The 20,100-nt window shown below is 60.3% G+C and overlaps 1 protein-coding gene across 1 annotated transcript; it reads left to right on the top strand.

The window, feature by feature from the left end:
- The first annotated feature begins 1,484 nt into the window (after positions 1-1,484).
- Positions 1,485-19,927, top strand: EHD2 (EH domain containing 2). Its single transcript, XM_044759067.2, has 6 exons — positions 1,485-1,621; positions 3,549-4,009; positions 4,542-4,639; positions 8,548-8,960; positions 15,276-15,440; positions 18,121-19,927. Exons 2-6 carry the CDS (start codon positions 3,606-3,608, stop codon positions 18,670-18,672), a joined length of 1,632 nt encoding a protein of 543 aa, XP_044615002.1. The 5' UTR covers positions 1,485-1,621; positions 3,549-3,605; the 3' UTR covers positions 18,673-19,927.
- The last annotated feature ends 173 nt before the right edge of the window (positions 19,928-20,100 follow it).

Here is a 20,100-nt window from a genome sequence, read left to right on the forward strand (position 1 = left end):
GCTTTGTTGAGATATTTCACAGGCCACACCATCACCCGTTTCAAGGGGACAGAGCAGTGGCTTTAGCATATTTGCAGAGGTGCGCGGCCGTCCCCACGATCCGTTTTAGAGCATCTCTTCAGCCGCATCCCCGACTTTGCTGCACGCAACCCGTCGGCCGTTTCCCGCGCGCCCCCTGGCGGCCCGGGGCGGTATACCCCGGCGGGGCCGGAGGAGCAGGAGCGAGGCGGGGCCGGCGGCGCCCGGAGCCAGCGGGGCCTTGCGAGCAAAGAGCCGAGGGGAGCCGTCCTGTGAAGCCAGACAGACAGGGAAACTGAGGCTCGGAGGGGCAGCGGCGCTTCCCCGGGGTTCTCCGGCGAGCAAGCAGCAGGGCTGGGAGTTGCCCAAGGCCCCGTGTGCTGTGAGCCCCGGCCGGGAGGCGAGATTGGAAAGCCGCTGTTTTCAGGCCCCTGCTGGGGGCCGGGGCGGGGCTGAATTCTGAACAACCTCTCTGGGTTCTCGGAATTCCCTGCCCCGGGACTCCGCTGTCTCGTCTGTAAAATGGGGACCCCCATCGCGGCTTCTCAGGCGTGTGCTGAGGATTCAGTGACGTAACACAGGGGAAGGGCTTGGAGCCGCGCCCGCACCCAGGAGGCGCTCGGTGAACCTTAGCGACCAATGCGACCCACAATTCCTGGGCCCCTGGGGTGCGTCAGGCGCTGTGCTGGGGGCGAGGGGGGCACAGCAGCACACCACGCAGTCGGGAGCCCCTGCTCTCGTGGGGCGCGTGTTCCTGTGAGCGGACAGTCACTGGAACAGAAAAATGTGCCCTATGCGGAGCGCTGATAAGAACAGTGGCCAAAAATAAAGCAGCGATGACGGGTAGACGGTGGGTGATGCCTCTAACAGGGAAATCAGGGAGGGCTTCTCTGAGGAGGCGACGTTTTCGGCGACACCTGAAGGAGGGGAAACAGCGAGCCATTAGGATTCCTAGGGGGAGAGCTTTCCAGGCGGAGGAAACAGCAAGTGCAAAGGCCCTGAGGCTGGAGGGTGGTGGCGTGTTTAAGGAACAGCAAGGAGGCCAGTGTGGCTGGAGCGGGCGGGGGACAGGGAGGGAGGCGAGGGCAGAGGGAACGGACAGATCGCGCGGGGCTGGTGAGGGCTTTGACCTTGACTTTGAGCGAGCGAGGAGCCAGGATGGGTTGTGAGCAGAGGAGTTTCACGAACTCGCTCAAGTTTTAAAATTATTATTAGCGCGGCTGCTGTTATTGTTATTATTATTATTGTTATTGTTATTCTCATGTTAGCAAGGGAGACACATCCGGGAGTGGCCCCATGCCCGAGGGGGAGGCGGAGTTTGAACCCAGGGACGGGGAGCCCGCGCTCTCACCGTCTCGGGACGGCGCCCTGGCACTCCCCACCAGGGGGCACCAGAGGCCGGGCGCCCGGTTTGGGGAGGTTGGGGGGGGGGGGGGCTCCTCGGCCCGCCCCCCCCCCACCCCGTTCCCTCCTCCCGGCTCCGGGCCCCACCCGGCTCAGACGGCTCCGGACGGGACCGCGAGCACAGGCCTCTCCGGGCGCCTCGGATCCCGCGGGACCCCACCGCCCTGCCGCGCGCTCCGGCCGCCCGCGCGCCCCACCGGTGAGTGGCCCCCCGGCCGCAGCTGTCGCCCCCCCCGCGGAGCCCCGAGCGTGGCCCGGCTCCAGATTACTCCCCTGCGCGCCGCAGACCCTCCGTCCCGACCCCCGCGTGGTGTGATGGTCTCCCCTTGTCTCCCCAACTCCCCCCACCCCGGCCCCTTCCAGTCTGTCACAGTGTCCCCCACCCTCGTCCTCCCTCCAGGACCCTCCCAGTCTCTCGCGCTCCCCCATCCTCCCTGCCAGCGGAGATCCCCTCCTTGGGGGTGGTCTCCCGGACACCGCCCTCATCCATCTCTGCCCTGCTTGGCCCCTCCTCCCACCCAGGGGGGGCCTCTCCCACCTCCCCGACCCCATCGCCTGTCCAGCCACGTCTGTGCAGCCACCCCAAGCGTCCTCCCCTGGAACCCTCCCTGCCTGGACACCGCCCAGGGCCAACATCTCCGTCCCAGCTGCTGCCTCTCCTCGCCTTCAGGGACTCCTTTCCCCCTCGGCTCCCTTTCCTTTCCTTTCCTCTCTTTCTTGGTATTACTTATCGTTATGATTTTACGGATTTTAGCATACTGATTTGCAGTGATTTCGGATGCTCAAATGGTCCCATCTTTGGCCAGGGGGCAGCCCCTTCGAGCCGGGTCCTGTGTCCCCATGACACGCCCCATGCATTTTGAGCCCTTCCCCACTCTCCGGTCCAGCCTCGCTTGTCCTTTCCCTGCCCCAGCCCTGGAAGCAGCCATTGCTCCAAGAAGCCCCAGTTTCTTGCAGTGGAAAAGAGTATTTGCAGACTCCAAGCTGACCAAAAGCTGGTTCTGTGGAAAGATCAGTAAAATTATAAGCATCGAGTTAGACCGATGAAGGAAGGAAAAAAAAAAAAGAGCAGACATAACTGACTGATTTCAGGACTGAAAGAGGGGCCATCACTACAGATCCTACAGAGAAGGAAAGGAGAGGAAGGGGCGGTAGGGTTTGGGTGTGGGGGGTGCTCCTTGCTGCCTGGCTGGTCACTGTTTCTCTCCCTAACTCCTTAGACCCAGGAGCACAGGCTCTGAGGTCAGGTTGCCTGGCGTCCCATCGTAAGCACTTACTAGCTGAGTGATCTTGGGCAAGTCATTGCCGTCTTCCTGAGTCTCGATTTCCTGGTCAGGAAAGTGTGGACGATAATAGTCCGACCTTCCAAGGTTGTCACAGAGATTAAATGAGTTAGAGCCGGGTCTGGCACGCAGTGGTCCCACATGTTGACTTATTGCTCTTGTGAATGCCCAAGGCCCCTCGTGTCTCGGGTGCCTCCCTTCCCACCCCTCTCCTCACGCCCCTGTGCCCAGCCACGCCATCCTCTCTGCCTCAGTGCCCTTGTCGTGCCCAGTCTTCGGGGCCAGCTCGAAAGAAAGCCCAGCCAGAGCTTTGCGGATCCCGTGGCGGGTTCATCGTGTCCCTTTCTGGTGCCTACAGGTCCACTGCCTGGAGTTTCCCGGGCACCTCTGACTGCCTGGTACCCAGGTCCTCTCCTCACTGGGGGCTCAGAGTGGGCAGGGCTGGTCCCTGGCCTGTTTTTGGGGCCCACAGTTCCTGACACATGGAGAGATTTTAGTGAAAAATGTGTGAAATGATGGAAAAGGGGAAAAAAGTGAAGGAACTGAGAAATCTATTTTTTCCAGGCAGCTTCCACCTCCTTCCCTTTGTCCATTCCCAGGTTTGCACCATCAGTCCCGTTTCTTCGATCATTGCACCGTTAATCTCTTTCTCTTCCTCCAGCTGGAATAATGACCTTCTTCCTCTGTGAACAATCAGCGTCTGGTGTCCCCATCAGTGCTCTCTGCTCCTCCCCCTCTACCCATTCCACCATCCTCCACCCACGCCACCTCCCGGCTCCCTTCCGTCTCCTCCTCCTCCTCCATCAGGCAGTCCCCCATCAACACTCTGTCCCCCGTTTGCAGGCAGCTCCCCACTGCGCGCATCCTCCTCGGTGAGCCCAGCGGGCACGCGCCGCCACCATGTTCAGCTGGCTGAAGCGGGGCGGGGCGCGGGGCCAGCAGCCCGAGGCCATCCGCACGGTGACCTCGGCTCTCAAGGAGCTCTACCGCACCAAGCTGCTGCCTCTCGAGGAGCACTACCGCTTCGGGGCCTTCCACTCGCCGGCCCTGGAGGACGCCGACTTCGACGGCAAGCCCATGGTGCTGGTGGCCGGCCAGTACAGCACGGGCAAGACCAGCTTCATCCAGTACCTGCTGGAGCAGGAGGTGCCCGGCTCCCGCGTGGGGCCCGAGCCCACCACCGACTGCTTCGTGGCTGTCATGCACGGCGACACCGAGGGCACCGTGCCGGGCAACGCCCTCGTCGTGGACCCGGACAAGCCCTTCCGAAAACTCAACCCGTTTGGGAACACCTTCCTCAACAGGTGTGCAGCCGAGAGCCCAAGGGCACATCTTCCTGTCCCTGGCCCCCATCTCTGGCCCTCTTTCTCTCCTTTTCAGCCCCCTTCTCTTCTCTCTGCCTGATCCTCCCCCTTCCTGCCTCTGCTCTCCTGCTGCCTTCTCTAGGGGAGCCGTCAAGCCGGTGGGACCAGCCTGCCTGGGTTCAAGTCCTGTCTAGCTGTGTGGCCTTGAGCAAATGATTTAACCTCTCTGTGCCTCTCTTATTTTCATCTGGAAAATGGGGATAACCATAGTCCCCACTCCACAGCGTTGTTGTGAGGACTAAATGAATACATATAAAGTGCTTAGAAGAGGACCGGGCGCAAAGTGAGTGTTCTGTGAAGGGCAGATTTAAGTTTTTATGGTTATCATTCTCTGTCGCCATCTTCCTTTTCTCTTGCAAGGTCCTTCCCTTCTGCGGACCTCCTTCTCCTCTCTGCAGTCCTGGTTTCCTTTCTGGTGTATCCTCTCCTCCTGCCCCACCCTGCACTGACCCCTGACCTTCTTCCACCCCAGGTTCATGTGCGCCCACCTCCCCAATCAGGTCCTGGAGAGCATCAGTATCATTGACACCCCGGGCATCCTGTCAGGCGCTAAACAGAGAGTGAGCCGCGGTGAGTGTCCAAGGGAGGAGGGGCCGGGGCCTGGACTCCCGGTCTGAGGGAGGAGGAGCTGGGGCTGGACTCCTGGGTGTGAGGGAGGAGGGGCCGGGGCCTGGACTCCCGGGTCCGAGGGAGGAGGGGCTGGGGCTGGACTCCCGGGTCCGAGGGAGGAGGGGCTGGGGCTGGACTCCTGGGTCTGAGGGAGGAGGGGCTGGGGCTGGACTCCTGGATCTGAGGGAGGAGGGGCCGGGGCCTGGACCCCTGGGTCTGAGGGAGGAGGGGCTGGGGGCCTGGACCCCTGGGTCCGAGGGAGGAGGGACTGGGGCTGGACTCCTGGGTCCGAGGGAGGAGGGGCTGGGGCTGGACTCCCGGGTCTGAGGGAGGAGGGGCTGGGGGCCTGGACTCCTGGGTCTGAGGGAGGAGGGGCTGGGGCTGGACTCCTGGGTCTGAGGGAGGAGGGCTCAGGGTTTCCATAGGCCTTGGGCCCTGTCCTCGGCCCCGAGCTGGCCGGGCAGCAGGAGGGAGCTGGCGGGAGGCTGGGATTCCTCCACGCTGGGCCCTGGAGAGGGGGCGGAGGCGGTGGCGGGTGGTGGTGGTGAACACGTGTGAGCCGGCCGCAGCTGCATGTCCGGGCGGGTGCAAGGATGCAGGAAGAAAGACCAAGAAAGACACAGAATCAGAGACACAGAGGGCATGGGGGGTGAGGCCGCGCTCCGGAGGGACGGGAGCCCGAGGGCGGAGGCAGCGAGGCCGGGCCGTGGGAGCGCCTCTCCCCGGCTGGGCCACCGATGCGGCTGGGAGGGGGGCCTGGGCGCGCGCCAAGGCCGGGCCTGGAATTTATAAACAGCTGTGCAGGGGGAGCGGCGGGGGGCGGATTCCAGCGGGGCCTCCGGGGAGCCGGCCCCACCCCTGCCCCGCGAGCTGCGCATCTGCGCCCCCCCCACCCCCCAGCCCCGTCCCCGCGTCTCTGGCCCCCGCCCCGCACGGCCTCCGGGAACCGGGGCAAAGGAGGCTGCCGAGTGGAGCAGAGGGGACCGGGAGGCAGGGCGAGGGCGCCGGGGGTTACGGTGTCCCTGGCCGCGGCCCAGCGGGCGCGCGTCCCCGTCCCCGGGGAGGCGGGAGGAGGCAGCGCAGAAGCGATGGGGGGGGGCGGGGAGATCCTGGGGGGCTGGGCCGGGACGGCGGAGGGCGTAGAGGCAGAGGAGGGATGTGTGGATTTGTGTGTGTGCCCGCGCGTGTGCCTCTGACTGTGGCTGGGTGTGACTCTGGGTGACTGTGGGATTGCGTGTGACCGACTGCGGGTCTGCATGCGGTTGTATTGTGAAATGGGTGCCCCAGGGAGCCTGGTGGAACTGTGTGCACAGCTCTGTGTGTGGGGCCGGCCTGGTGGCGCAGCAGTTAAGTGCGCACGTTCAGCTTTGGCGGCCTGGAGCTCTGTTGGTTCGGATCCCGGGTGCGGACATGGCATACTCAGCAAGCCATGCTGTGGCAGGCATCCCACATATAAAGTAGAGGGAGATGGGCACGGATGTTAGCGCAGGGCCAGTCTTCCTCAGCAAAAAGAGGAGGATTGGCGGGAGATGTTAGCTGAGGGAGGGCTAATCTTCCTCCAAAAAAAAAAAAAGTGTACCTTTTGTGGAACTGTGTGCCATTGTGTCTGTGTGGGTGCCTTCGGATCTAGACGGGTGTGAAGCTTGTGTGTGTGTGTGATGGTGGGTGTGCAAGCGTGCTCTGTGCTTGTGTGTTCACGCTGGTGTCTGCTACTTTGTGAGGGTCTCGCCGTGTCCTTGTAATTGCATCACCACGACTGTCTGTGTAGCTCCCAGATTGTGAGCAAGAGCGTATCGAGGAGCGTGCATCCTGGAGCATGGGGCTATGATTGTGTCCAGGTGTGTGCTGCAGCCTGCATATTTGTGGGCGCACACGCGTGGATGCGTGTCCGCCTCTGCGTGGGAGATCTACAAACACGCGCGTGTGTGACGGCAGCAGAGTGGAGCCCGCTGGCGGGGTCAAATCTGGGCTCTGCCACGTTTAAACTGTGGGACCCTGGCAAGCCACGTGACCCCCCCCCCCCCCCGTGTCTCAGTTTCCCCATCTGTAAAATGGGAATAAGAACGGTGTCGGCCTCCTGGGTTGCCCTGAGGGTTAAAATTGAGCGTCACAAGGGGCCAAGTACCCCGTCACAGTGCGCGGCACCCAGGAGGTGCTGCAGACGCGCTAACGATGACTGTGGGTCCTGCGGGAGGGCCGCTGTGCCCGGCCCCTCCCCGCCACGTCTCCCATTCCCACGCTGACTCAGCCTGCGTCTCTCCTGCCCTGCCTGCGTGAGACACACTTTCCAGATCCCGGCCGGTGTGTGTGTTTGTGCAGACACTGGGCAGGGAGGGGGCCGCAGCTGCCGTCCCTCTGGTGACCGGTCCTTCCTCCCCCTGGACGGTGTCACCCACCCCCGCCCTGCCCAGTCCCCAAAGGCTGCGAGGAGCTGGCTTCCTTCTTGGCAGGATAGGCCGGGCAGCGGCTCCCCAGCTCCTGCTCCGTCGCCTCCTGCCTGTGTGTCTTGAGTCGATCCCTTCACCTCTCTGTGCCTCAGTTTCCTCTTTTGGAAAAGGAGGGTCATAAAAGCGCCTGTCCCCTGGGATGGTTTTGGAGATGCAATGAGCTCAGTCAGGAAAAACATGAAGCGACAACAAAGGAATCAGCAGTGGCTCTGTGTTCTGCCAGTGAACGCATCCCCCAGGTGGCCACTCTGCGTCCCCTCCTCCGGAAAGCCCTCCTTGGCCCCCAGCCTGGGTCCAGCGCCCCCTCTGGGCTCCCCCATCTCAGCCCGGCCACTTTGGGGATGGGTCTGTGTCCCCTGTGGACTGCGAGCCCAGGAAGGACAGGACTGGGGCTGCCTGAGCCGCACGGTGTCCCCGGGACAGAGCAGGCAGCTGTGGATGGCCCCTGAAGGACTCCCCCTGCGGTGTCCGGCGGCCATCGTGACTCATGCTTGTCGAGCTCTCGCCGCTGCATTTTTTTTGTCTTCAACACTTTTATTGAGGTATAATTTACGTGCCTAAAGCTCACCCATTTTAAGGGTACCGTTCCGTGCCAGGCCCTGTTGCAAGCTTTTGTTATCTATTCGCTCATTTATATTCTTTGAATCTTCACAATAGTCCTTTGAGGTAGGTCCTATTATGAAAGAAGAAACAGAGGTTCAGAGAGGTTCCCTACTTGCTTAAGGTCACACAGCAGATGGGGGCAGAACGGGATTCAAACCTAGGTCTTCCTGACGGCCAAGTCGGGGGTCGCAACCACTCCCCTCTGCTCTCCCAAGCATCGCTTGTAGTTAAATGAAGGAGTGAAGGAGCCGTGGGGGTGCATGAATGAGGAAATGAGGCATGAAAGGGATGAATGAATGAACCCAGGGGCCAGGTTTTGGGACGGGTGCTCCACAAAGACGAGGACCTTGCCTCTGTGTGCCCTGTGGTGTCCCCAGTGCCCAGGACAGGGCCTGGGGCGATCTGACAGTTCCTGGGGAGGGGCTGGGGAGATGGAGGCGCTTGGGGAAAGGGGGGTCCAGAGAAGCACAGGGAGTCTGTTGGGAAACACTTCAGTGTTTTAACAACCTGTACATCGGGACCACTGCAGGCCACTAGTATCTGCCGAATGAATGAATGAAAATGGGGGTGGGGTTGGGGGTTGGTGATTGCCCCCTGTAGCCACATGTTTTGAGGGACTGGGGCCAGATTGATGGGGGAAATACTGGGGGCGTGGCCAGAGCAATGGGATACATTTGTGGCCTCAGTTATTTCACGTAGACAAAGATTTGTGTAGTTAACAACGTGAACACCCGTACAGTCATATAGTGGTGCAAAGAAATGGATGCCCGTGGGGGACTGACCTCTGCCCCTGGTGGTCCGGTGTCCCCCCTCCTCCAGGCTACGACTTCCCGGCCGTGCTGCGCTGGTTCGCGGAGCGCGTGGACCTCATCATCCTGCTCTTTGACGCGCACAAGCTGGAGATCTCGGACGAGTTCTCGGAGGCCATCGGCGCACTGCGCGGCCACGAGGACAAGATCCGCGTGGTGCTCAACAAGGCCGACATGGTGGAGACGCAGCAGCTGATGCGCGTCTACGGGGCGCTCATGTGGGCGCTGGGCAAGGTGGTGGGCACGCCCGAGGTGCTGCGCGTCTACATCGGCTCCTTCTGGTCCCAGCCCCTCCTCGTGCCCGACAACCGGCGCCTCTTCGAGCTGGAGGAGCAGGACCTCTTCCGCGACATCCAGGGCCTGCCTCGCCACGCTGCCCTGCGCAAGCTCAACGACCTGGTCAAGAGGGCGCGGCTGGTGCGGGTGAGCGGGGCTGGGGGCGGGCGGGCGAGCGGGGATGGGGGATGGGCGAGCAGTGGGGGGGGATGGGTGAGCAGTGGGGGGGATGGTGAGCAGTGGAGGGGATGGGTGAGCAGTGATGGGGGATGGTGAGCAGTGGGGGGGATGGGTGAGCAGTGATGGGGGATGGTGAGCAGTGGGGGGATGGGTGAGCAACGGCTGGGGATGGGCGAGCAGTGGGGGGGATGAGCGAGCAGTGATGGGGGATGGGTGAGCAGTGAGGGGAATGGGTGAGCAGTGGAGGGGATGGGTGAGCAGTGGGGGGGATGGGTGAGCAGTGGAGAGGGATGGTGAGCAGTGGGGGGGATGGGTGAGCAGTGATGGGGGATGGGCGAGCTGTGGGGGGGATGAGTGTGAGCAGTGCGGGCATGGGCGAGCAGTGGGGGGATCAGGCGAGCAGTAAGCGGGCTGCACCTCCCGCCTCTCCTCCACCCCTGCTCTCCTGGCCGCCAGCCGCCACGCCTTATCAGCTCTCCGAGAGTTCGCTCTCCAAGCTAAGAGCCTCTCCAGGCTGGGTCGTTCTGGAGCCGCGTGGAGAGGGGGCCCCCACCGTGGCTTTCTGTCTCTCTCCCTGCCTCTGTTTCCACATCTCCCTGTCTCTTCTCTGTCCTGTTCTTCCTTCCTTCATCTCCTACCACTCACCACATTGTGTCAGGTCCCGCCTCTGCTCACAACCTGCCCCGGGACTCCACCTCACTCAACGAAAACCAAGTCCTTCTGGAGGTCCACAGTCGGCCCCTTCCACCCTCACCCTCAGACGGTCCCCATCTGTCACTCCCTTCCCATCATGCATTGCACGTCACACTTGCCTCCTCCTTCCTACCTCAGGGCCTTTGCACTTGCTGTTTCATTTTCCTGGAAACCTCCCCCTCCTTGCCCCCTTCCCACCTGGCTATCCACATGGCTTGCTTGTCGCCTCCTTCAGGTCTTTACTCCAATGTCACCTTTCAGAAAAGCTTTCTTGCCCTCCCTTTGTCTAAATATAACTCCCCATGAGAGTCCTCCTTTATCCTGTGTAGTTTTCTCCATGGCGGTCATTACCGCCTGGCCTTATGTCACCCGTTCATTGGGTTTCTGTGTTCACGGCCTGTCTCCCTGGAGTTTAAGCTCTGCAGAATCAGGGATCCTTGAATTTGTTCACCACTGTGTCCCCAGCACCTGGCACAGACTCGGTGCTCAGTAAATATTTATCGAATGAATGACATGGAACAAACACTCGCATTCAACAAAATCTCTGTGCCTGGCTCTGTGCCGCGTCTCCTGGGGACACAGCAGTGACCAGGGCAGCCCAGGGGAGGGGAGAGACGCATCCCCACACAGTGACAACCCAGCACGGGCAGGGCTGGGACTGGGAGCCCAGGGGGAATCAGGGAGGGCTTCCTGGAGGAGAAGGCATCTGGGCTGCCAACTGGAGGATGCGCCGGAGAGGAAGGGAATGGATTCTAGACAGCGGGACCAGCAAGTTTGTGGACTGGAGATGAGAACCTGGCCAGTTCAAGGAAGAGGACAGACGTCAGTGTCGAACCCAGTGTAGACAGTGCAAGCAACTGACTCTGAGGCTGGGGAGGTGGGTGGGAGTCAGACTCCCCGGGGCTGTAGCCAGGAACCTGTGCTTCATCCTTAGGGCACTGGGGAGCCATGCCAGGGTTCAGAGCAGGGGAGGGACAGGGTCAGACTCTGGCTGCCTCTGGAGGGTGGATTCAAGGGCGGTGAGTGACTGGGGCCGGAGACCAGGGAGGACGCTGGGGACCGAGGAACAAGGAGGAGCCTGGATCAGGACGGGGCCTTGGGGAGCGGGAGGAGAGCACTAGGTTAAGAGCCATTTTGGAGGCCAAATGGAACATTGGTGGGGGAGGCTGCCAGGGTGGAGGTGGGGCAGGAAGCCCGGCAGGCGGCGAGGCGCAGAGGGCCACGGGGGGTGGGGGAGCCTGAGGTGTTGGTTTAAGGAGCAGCGAGAGGGGGTGAGTCAGAGCCCCCACTCCCACCCCAGGAATCCTCCCTGGGAGGGAGCGGCCCAGGGCGGCCTGCTCCTGAAGGCTGGGCATCGGCCACTCTCCCGCTCTGCCCGGCTCGGCACTGTCTGTCTGTCTGTCTCCTCATTTCCACCTTTTTCTTGTTCTCTGTCTATTTATTTCTCTTTCCGTCTCTCCTTTCCTCATTCTCTCACTCTCTCTCTCTGTGTCTCTTTTCATCTCTCTCTGTGTCTGTCTCTCTCTGTCTCTCCCCATCTCTCTCTCTCTCTCTCCCTGTCTCTCTGCATCTCTCTCTGTCTCCCTCTCTCCCTGTCTCTTTCCATCTCTCCCTCTGTCTCTCCCTCTCCCTCTCTCCATCTCTCCCTGTCTCTCCCTCTGTCTTTCTCCATCTCTCCCTGTCTCTCCCTTTCTCTGTCTCTCCCTCTGTCTTCCCGTCTCTCTCAGTCTCCCCCCCGGCTCGCCCTCGTCCCCCACGGACCCCTGTCCCCCAGGTCCTCCCCAGCTCCCTACCCCGAAGGCGGCGGCGGGGGCTGGCGCGGGCGCGAGGGGCGGGGTCGGCCCGGACACCTGGTGCCCCCGCCGGGTGGGGGGCGGCTCCGGAAACGCGGACAAACCCCGGAGCCCCGGCCCCCGCGCCCCGGCCGGCCCGCCCTCCCACCTTATCTCTTCCTGGCACCTTCCCCCGCTTCCTCTCTGGAAAAGCCATCAGCGCCCTCCCGCCTCCCACCTTCTGGTACCCGGGGAGCCGCCCGGCCCCGCCCCCTCGCCTCATTGGTCCGCTCCCGCAGGCCACGCCCACCCGCCTGGCCACGCCCCCGCCCCATGGCCCCTGGGACCCACAGACCCCCCCCCCCCTCCTTCGGGCAGATCCCTTCTGGGCTCCCCGGTGCCCTCAGGACACGGGGTGCGCTGTGACCAGGCCACACCGCCCCCACCCTGCCCCGCGTCCCTCCCTCATCCGCCACACTTGGTCCAACCATCAAACAACAGCCACACCCTTTCCGTCCCCCGCTCCCCCCTGCCCCGTGCTCTCCCATCACCATACAAGGCCTTTCTGGACTCTTGGTGACCGCCCCTCTGTGCCTCAGTTTCCCCATCTGTGCGACGTAGGGTGTGGAAGAGGCCTCTGGCTCTGCCCTTTGGTTGAAATGATAGCTGCTAGAAGGGGCGATTTTGCTGTGCTCGGATGCTTGAGGCCAAGGTCTCGCCGGGGTCTGATTCTAAAGTGGCCAGGATGCCCTGAACCTTCATACTGAGCTTCTCTGACGTGGCTCGGTGACAGTCAGCCAACAGCTCCTGAGCGCCTACAGCGTGCTCCCGCCCTGTTCTAGGCCCTGGGGATACAGCAAGGGACAAATCAGATAACGTTTTTTTCTTGTGGAATTACTTGTTAATGGAAAAGGAGATGTTAAACAAATTAATCTATAATAGTATATTGTATGTGATCAGCATTATGAAGAAAAATGAACCAGAAGAGAGACTGGGGAGGGACTATGTTAGGGACATCAGGGAGGGCCTCCCAGAGGAGGCAATATTTGAGCAGAGACCTGAAGGAGAGGAAGGTGTGAGCTGTGGAGATCTGGGGGAAGACCATACCAAGCAGAGGGAACAGCACGTGCAAAGGCCCTGAGGCAGGAAGAGGCCTGATGTGTTTGAACAAGGAGCCCAGGGTGGCTGTAGGACGCAGGGTGGTGGAGGGTGGGAGGATTCAGAACTGGCAGGGGACCGCCAAAATTTTTAGCATTCTAAACTTATGATTCACTAAACAAGTGTTTTTCACTGAACGTTTAAGACCGTCTCATGGCAAAGCATTCATGCTCTATCGCACGTGCTCCGGCCCTCCTGTGACCCGACCGGCTCTCAGGTTCTCTTCCCTCGAGGCCGCCCCCAGGAGTGGTTTCTTGTGTTTTTTTTTCCCAGATTTATTCTATTTTTATTAAAGCATATACATTTCAGTATTGAGTTTCTTGTTTAAAAATAGGATGTACAAATGCTCGTTATTCTGCCCTGTTTGTTTGTTTTTTGATGACTTGTGAGATTGTGGCTCAAAGGCTCCCAAGCTCATTGGTTTATTCTGCAAATACTTCTTGAGTGCTGTCTGGGCACATCGTGCGGGCGCTGGGGACAGAGGGGAGAGATCCAGCCCCAGCTCTCGTGCAGCTCACATTCCAGTGGAAGGAGACAGAATGGGGAAGGCAAGAGATAGAGGAGATAACGATGGATGGCGATAAATGTTGTGAACGAAACAATAAAAGTAAAGATAGAAAGTAAGTGGATGGTGGGGGCAGGGGGTACCTGCTTCCCATGGGCTGGCCTCTGTGAGGAGGCGGCATCAGGAGGAAGCTGAGGGAGCCAGCGGTGGGGAGCCCAGGGCAGGGCTCCAGGCAGCGAGGGGTCGTGCAAAGGCCCTGCGGTGAGAAGGAGGTTGGCGTGCTGGTAAAACAAGGAAGGGAGGTGAAGAGGCTGGAGGGGAGATAAGGTCAAACGAAGCAGTAGGAGCCGAGTCAGGTGCTTCTCAAACCGTTCAGTCTTGGGACCTCGTCACACTCTTCCAAATTATGGAGGACCCCAAAGGGTTTGTGTGTACACGGATGACATCTGCCGATGGTGACCATGTTAGGACTTATAACTGAGAAAATGTTTAATATTTATCTCATAATATTAATTAGCCCACAACAAATATAGAATTATTTAGTAGCTGTTTGTGATAAATGTTATCAATGAGTTATTGATAACTTCTATTAATTAACAAATATTGATAATAATGAATATTAAAAAGATCATTTAAAATAATAAACCTATTACATGTTATCCTAAGTCACAGATGTTTTATCAAAATTAACTATTTTCCAAACAATGAACAAATTAGGGGGGCCAGCCCCGTGGCCTAGGGGTTAAGTTCAGTGTGCTCCGCTTTGGCGGCCTGGATTTGGATCCTGGGCATGGACCTACACCACTCGTTGGCAGCCATACTGTGGCAGTGACCCACATACAAAATAGAGGAAGACTGGCACAAATGGCAGCTCAGGGCAAATCTTCGTCAGCAAAAAAAAAAAAAAAAAAAAAAAAAAAATTAGGGAGGACAGTGGCCCTGTTTTACTCTTTTTTTTTTTTTTTTTTTTTTTGCTAAGGAAGATTCACCGTGAGCTAATACCTGTTCCAATCTTCCTCTATTTTTTTTTTTTTTTAGTATGTGGGCCACCAGCACAGCATGGCCGCTAACAGAGCAGTATAGGTCCACGCCCCAGAACTGAACCAGGCCACCAAAGCAGAGCGTGCTGAACTTAACCACTAGGCCACTGGGGCTGGCCCCCCCCCGTTTTCCATTTTTGCAAATCTCTTCGATGTCTGGCTTCCGAGGATCCTCATATCTGCTCCTTCATTCAGTGGGTTGCTGTATCACGTGTCTTGTGGCCTTTGAAAACTCCACCGTCCGCTCTGGAGGAAATGAGAGTAAAAAAGCCAGACAGCGCCTCAGCATTATGATTAAAATGGTTCTGACTGTGCGCGTGTCTGAACCCCTCCGGGGTTCCCCGGACCACACTTTGAGAATTGCTGGGGGGCCTCACGGGCTGTGGCGGGAGTTTTGAACTTGAAAAGAGGCAATTTGAGACTTTGGACCAGCGTCTCGTGGTGTCTGGTGTTTGTTCCTAGAAACAAAGAAAAGGGCAAGAGGGGAAGCCAGGAGGCCAGTGGAGTGACGGGTGTGTCCCCCGCCCCCCGGCCCCGAGGCAAGAGAGGGTGAGGGCTGGGACAGGGATGGCCACGGAGATGGAGCGAAAGGAAAAACGTCGGGGAGAGACCTGGGAGGCAGAAAGCAAAGGAGTCTCGGATGGACGGGATGTGGCTGCCGAGGAGAGAGGGGGATCCGTCCAGGAATGACTTCTGGCCTTCCGGCCTCTCCTGGGGGGCAGGGGATGCCGTTTGCTTGCGGCGATGGGCACAGCTGGGGGACACGGTGGGGGGCCAGGCCCACAATCCACCGAGGGCGTCAGAAGAGCTGTCTAGGGGTGCTGATGGGGCGGGCGGCTCAGCAGCTTGAGCTCCGGGAGCCGCCTGGGCTGGTCTGTAGATGTGGAAGCGGCCGGCGTGCAGGGGTGTTCGAGCCCCAGGAGGGGCCGAGGTTGCCCTTCCACCCACGGCAGCAGCGGCAGGAGCAGCTCACCTGTGACTCTTAGAAATGCAGACTCTCAGGCCCCAGCCTGGACCTCTGGATGGGGAACCACCGGCACCCTGTGTTTTCAGTGAGCTTCCCCCACTCTGGGGGGTGGTGACACGGGCTCAGGCCAGGACTCCCCTCCCACAGGTGCACACCTATATCATCAGCTACCTGAAGAAGGAGATGCCCTCCGTGTTTGGTAAGGAGAACAAGAAGAAGCAGCTGATCCTCAAGCTGCCCGTCATCTTTGCCAAGATTCAGCTGGAACATCACATATCCCCCGGCGACTTTCCTGACTGCCAGAAGATGCAGGTGGGAGGCCTCCCAGAGGAGAGGGGGGAGGTGGGGGACGGGAAAGTCGGCTTCTGTGGGCTTGGGATGGGGCCTCCAAAACTGCAGAGATGGATGGCAGGTTCCGGAAAGCACCTCCTGCGAATAGTTCCGTGGAAGTTTGGTTTTGTGAGTTAGGATGAGGGAGTGAAGAGAAAGCCCCAAATAACTGTGGCTTAGTTAACATAGAGATTCATTTCTCTCCTTTGTGAAGTCCCGGAAGGGGCCCAGGGCTGGTTTGATGCTCTGCAGAGCCAGGGACCCTTCTGTCTTATTTCGCCTCCAGTCCCAAGACCCCCCTCATGGTACAGAATGGCTGTGGGAGCTCCAGCCATTGTGTCTGCATTCCAGCCAGGAAGAAGGGCAGGGGAGAGGGGCGGGGAAGCTGATGGGACGGTCTCTCTAAAGGCACTTTCTAGAACAGTGCTTTCCGATAGTCCTTTCTACAATGATGAAAATGCCCTGCGTTGTGCTGTCCAATATGGAAGCCCTCTAGCCACATTAAAACTGAAATTTTAAAACGAATTGACGTTTAAATAACCACCTGTGGCAACCGTCTTGAACGGGGTGGTTCTGGAGTTGCACCAGCAACTTGTGCTGACATCCGATTGGCCAGAACTTAGTCACATGGCCACGGGAGTTGCACCTGCAACTTGTGCTGACATCTGATTGGCCAGAACTTAGTCACATGGTATGGCTGGCTGCAAGGGAAGCTGGGAAATGTAGTCTTCCCTCTAGGCGGCCAGATGCTCAGGTAATGGTCAGGGTTTGCAGAGCTGAAGAAGGAACAGACGGATATCGGGGGACCCCTGGGGGGCTCCTCGCAGGTCCAGGCCTCGGATTAACCAGTGGCGGGGAACGCACTGGGTCTGGGGGTGGTGGCAAAGGACAAATGAAGAGCTGCTGGAGGAGGGCAGGGCAGGAGTGACCGAATGACCGTGGGGACAGGTCCAGGCTCAGGTGTGGAGGTGGGACGGGCCCCCGGCCCCCGCGGAGCCTCTGCTCTGAGATTGCATTAGGCTGGCACTCAAAGCCGGTGGCCTTTGGGTCTGAGATGTCTCCAGCCCAGGAATTATAGGGGGAATTTCCCCTTGGCGTCTACGAGCCCCATGATCCTGGGCCGGTCCCCTGACTTTTCTGAGCCTCAGTTTCTTCAGCTGGAAATGGGCATCTTGAGAGTCCCTGCTGCCAGCATTTGCAAGCCTGGGGCCTGGCACCGAGTCTGCTCTAGATCAAGGTCTCAGCACGACTGACATTTGGGGCCAGATCCTTCATCGTGGGGGGCTATCCTATGTCCCGCGGGATGTTTGGCGGCATCCCTGGCCTCTACCCTCTCCATGCCAGTAGCACCCCCCAGTTGCGACAATTCAGAAATGTCTCTAGAGCTTGCCACCCGTCTGCCGGGGGTGCAGCATCACGCCTGGTGGAGAACTGCTGGGCTGGATAAATGGCAGCTGTTGACATCACGTGGACGCTCCTTGAGCACTTGATCCGGATGAATTCATTTAGCCCTTCCCACCCCCTCAAGTCGGGGGAGTGCTCATGCTATCGACCCATTTCATAAGCAAATGTGGAAACAGGCCCAGAGAGTTGAAGTCACTTCCCCGAGGACACACAGCTCCTACGTGGCAGAACTGGGTCAGAAACCCAGCAGCCTGGCCCTGGAGTCCTCCGGCTCTTCACCATCACACCCCCGCCCCTATCTGTCCCCATCAGCGGACCCCTCCGCCTCGGCTCTGGAATTTAATGTGGTGCCACGAAATGGGTCGGTCTTTGCTGCAACTCTCCCAGTGCAGGTGACTCAGAGCTGCCCGTGCGAGATGCAGTGAGACCACAAACCTGGCCCCACAGCTGCTCTAGCACAAGACGACTTCTTGGGGTGGGGTGGATCCCAGGGTCTCCTAACGGTCTGGCCATCCCAAACCTAAGCTGCACATTTGGCAGCCAGCCCCTTAGCTGTTTCTGTGTGGTGGGGTGACAGAGCTAACGTCACAGCAGGAACTAAAATTTCTCTAAGTTGCATAATAGTCGGGGTGCTGGCTGGGCGGCTGGGGTGCCTTAGAGGACGGGCAGGGCTGAGGGCTGCCGAGTGTGCTCTGGTAAAGCTGTGGCTGATGTCAAAATACTGAAATCCATGGGGCTGGCCGGGTGGCCTAGTGGTTAAGTTTGTGCACTCCACTTTGGTGGCCCAGGGTTCACAGGTTTGGATCCTGGGTGTGGACCTACTGCACTCATCAGCCATGCTGTGGTGGCGTCCTACATACAAAATAGAGGAAGATGGGCACAGCTGTTAGTTAGCTCAGGGCCAATCTTCCTCAGCAAAAAAAAAAAAAAAAAAAAAATAATCACTGAAATCCTTTCAGCTGGGAAACAACTGTGGCTCTGAGTCATCAGAGGGCCCCTGACCTCACCACTGTCGTGTGATTCTGGGGGCACGCCCAGCCAGGTGGGAGGGCCTCAGGACCCTATTGCCCAAGTCCCTTCTGAGTGGTGGGTGCCCAAGCAGAATGGGTCGTGCATATATTCAAATACTTCCACCCCCTCTGGAAAGAGCTGCCACCAGAGCTGGCCAAGTGTCCCCGGGGGTGCCAGGGGGCCGGAGGGCCTCAGGGACGGTGCCCCCTGACCTCTGGGTGCCCCCGTCTCCTGCCTGCCCCCGTAGGAGCTGCTGATGGCTCACGACTTCACCAAGTTCCACTCGCTGAAGCCGAAGCTGCTGGAGGCGCTGGACGAGATGCTGACGCACGACATTGCCAAGCTGATGCCCCTGCTGCGGCAGGAGGAGCTGGAGAGCACCGAGGCGGGCGTGCAGGGCGGCGCGTTCGAGGGCACCCACATGGGCCCGTTCGTGGAGCGGGGGCCCGACGAGGCCCTGGAGGATGGCGAGGAGGGCTCGGACGACGAGGCCGAGTGGGTGGTGACCAAGGACAAGTCCAAATACGACGAGATCTTCTACAACCTGGCGCCGGCCGACGGCAAGCTGAGCGGCACCAAGGCCAAGACCTGGATGGTGGGGACCAAGCTCCCCAACTCGGTGCTCGGGCGCATCTGGAAGCTGAGCGACGTCGACCGGGACGGCATGCTGGACGACGAGGAGTTCGCCCTGGCCAGCCACCTCATCGAGGCCAAGCTGGAGGGCCACGGGCTGCCCACCAACCTGCCCCGCCGCCTCGTGCCCCCCTCCAAACGCCGCCACAAGGGCTCGGCCGAGTGAGCTGGCCCCTGCCCGCCGGCCCTCTCTCCTCCTCGCCCTGCTGTGGCTCCCCAGCGCCGGTCTGCTGCACGCACACCCCACCCCGGCCCACATGCACCCTCCCTGCCCTCCTTCCCAGCTGTGGGGACCGGGGTCTCTCCGCCCCCCACTGCCTGACAGTGGGGACCAGGGGAGGGGCCAGGCTTCTCTGCCCGCCTGTCACACCTCTACCCGCACCGACGCTTAGGCACGTCACACCGACACTAACACACACACACACACCGAGGCAGCCATTCAAGTATTTATTGAGCACCGACTGTGTTCCGATGTCCAGGGGTTCATTCTGGGCACTGGGATTACAGCAGAGAGCAAGAGAGACACCGACGTCTGCCCTCACGAGCTGACATCCTCAGGACAGAACAGCCACACAACCACACAGACACACACACACACACACTGGGCCCTAACCAGTCTGCTCCCCGATTCTGGGCAGGACCCCTCGCCTGTTCCCCATAAGTGAGCGGCCACTGGGCTGAGGTGACTGACAGCCAGGCCCCCTTGTCCCACCTCATCACCCCATCACCCGACCCCCATCACATCCTCAGGTCTCGGGACCACCAGGGGCTCAGAGGGGAGACACAACTTGCTACTTCCGCACAGGGAACCGCCCCCCCCCACCCATGGGACCCTCCCCCTAGCTCTGGCCACACCCCTTTCTTTAATAAGGATCCTTCGCAGACGGAACAGCCCCTTCGCTCCTGGCTCCTCCCGCACGGTGCCCACGCGGAGGTCTTTCTGTCCTCGCCCCACTGGCCGGGATTGCGAGCCCGGCCTGCCCCCCGCCCCCCGGCTGGTGGTCCGAGTTTTACACGGCTGCGCACGGCCTCTGCCCGCCGTCCGGCCCCATCGCAGCGGAGCCCGTCCCGGATTCAGAGGCCCCCGGGGCTTCATTTCAGTGTCCTTTTCAGGGCTGTCGTGGGGGGGGAGGAGGGGCTCTTGGTGCTACAGCCCCACCCCCACCCGCCAGGGACCTCTCACCCCCGCCCCGCCCCCCACTCTCTCCTGCCTTCCCCACACGTGAGTGCTTGACCCTGGTGGAGCACCCCATGGGAAAGATGGGGAGGAGGGCAGGAGGTGCGGAACGACTCCCCCTCCAGGGTGCTCACCGGGATTCCCACGCTCGCCGTCCCCCCCCCGCCCCCCATGCCAGGGTGGGGGACCCCGTGAAAAGCAGAGCGTCCCCACGGAGCGAATAAAGGCCAAGGCTGCTTTCTTGGTGGGAGTCGGCTGTCTCGGGCTGGGCTGTGGGGGACGGGATCGCTGCCCCCCTGGGGCCGGAGAATCCTGGCCAGGACTTCAGTGTCGGGGTGGGGGGGGGTCCCCTCCCAGCTCCCAGGGGCGGGGGTGGAGGCCGTGACTCAGTGCAGCGGGGCCCGATGACTCAAGCCT

The sequence above is a fragment of the Equus asinus genome, chromosome 26 (assembly GCF_041296235.1).
Source record: "Equus asinus isolate D_3611 breed Donkey chromosome 26, EquAss-T2T_v2, whole genome shotgun sequence".
NCBI classification, from domain to species: domain Eukaryota; kingdom Metazoa; phylum Chordata; class Mammalia; order Perissodactyla; family Equidae; genus Equus; species Equus asinus.

Coding starts and splice junctions, on each gene's coding strand:
- EHD2 (XM_044759067.2), top strand. CDS start 3,606: ATGTTCAGCTGGCTGAAGCGGGGCGGGGCGCGGGGCCAGCAGCCCGAG. Junction 4,640..8,547: donor TAAACAGAGAGTGAGCCGCG/GTGAGTGTCCAA, acceptor CCCCTCCTCCAG/GCTACGACTTCCCGGCCGTG. Junction 8,961..15,275: donor AGAGGGCGCGGCTGGTGCGG/GTGAGCGGGGCT, acceptor CCCCTCCCACAG/GTGCACACCTATATCATCAG.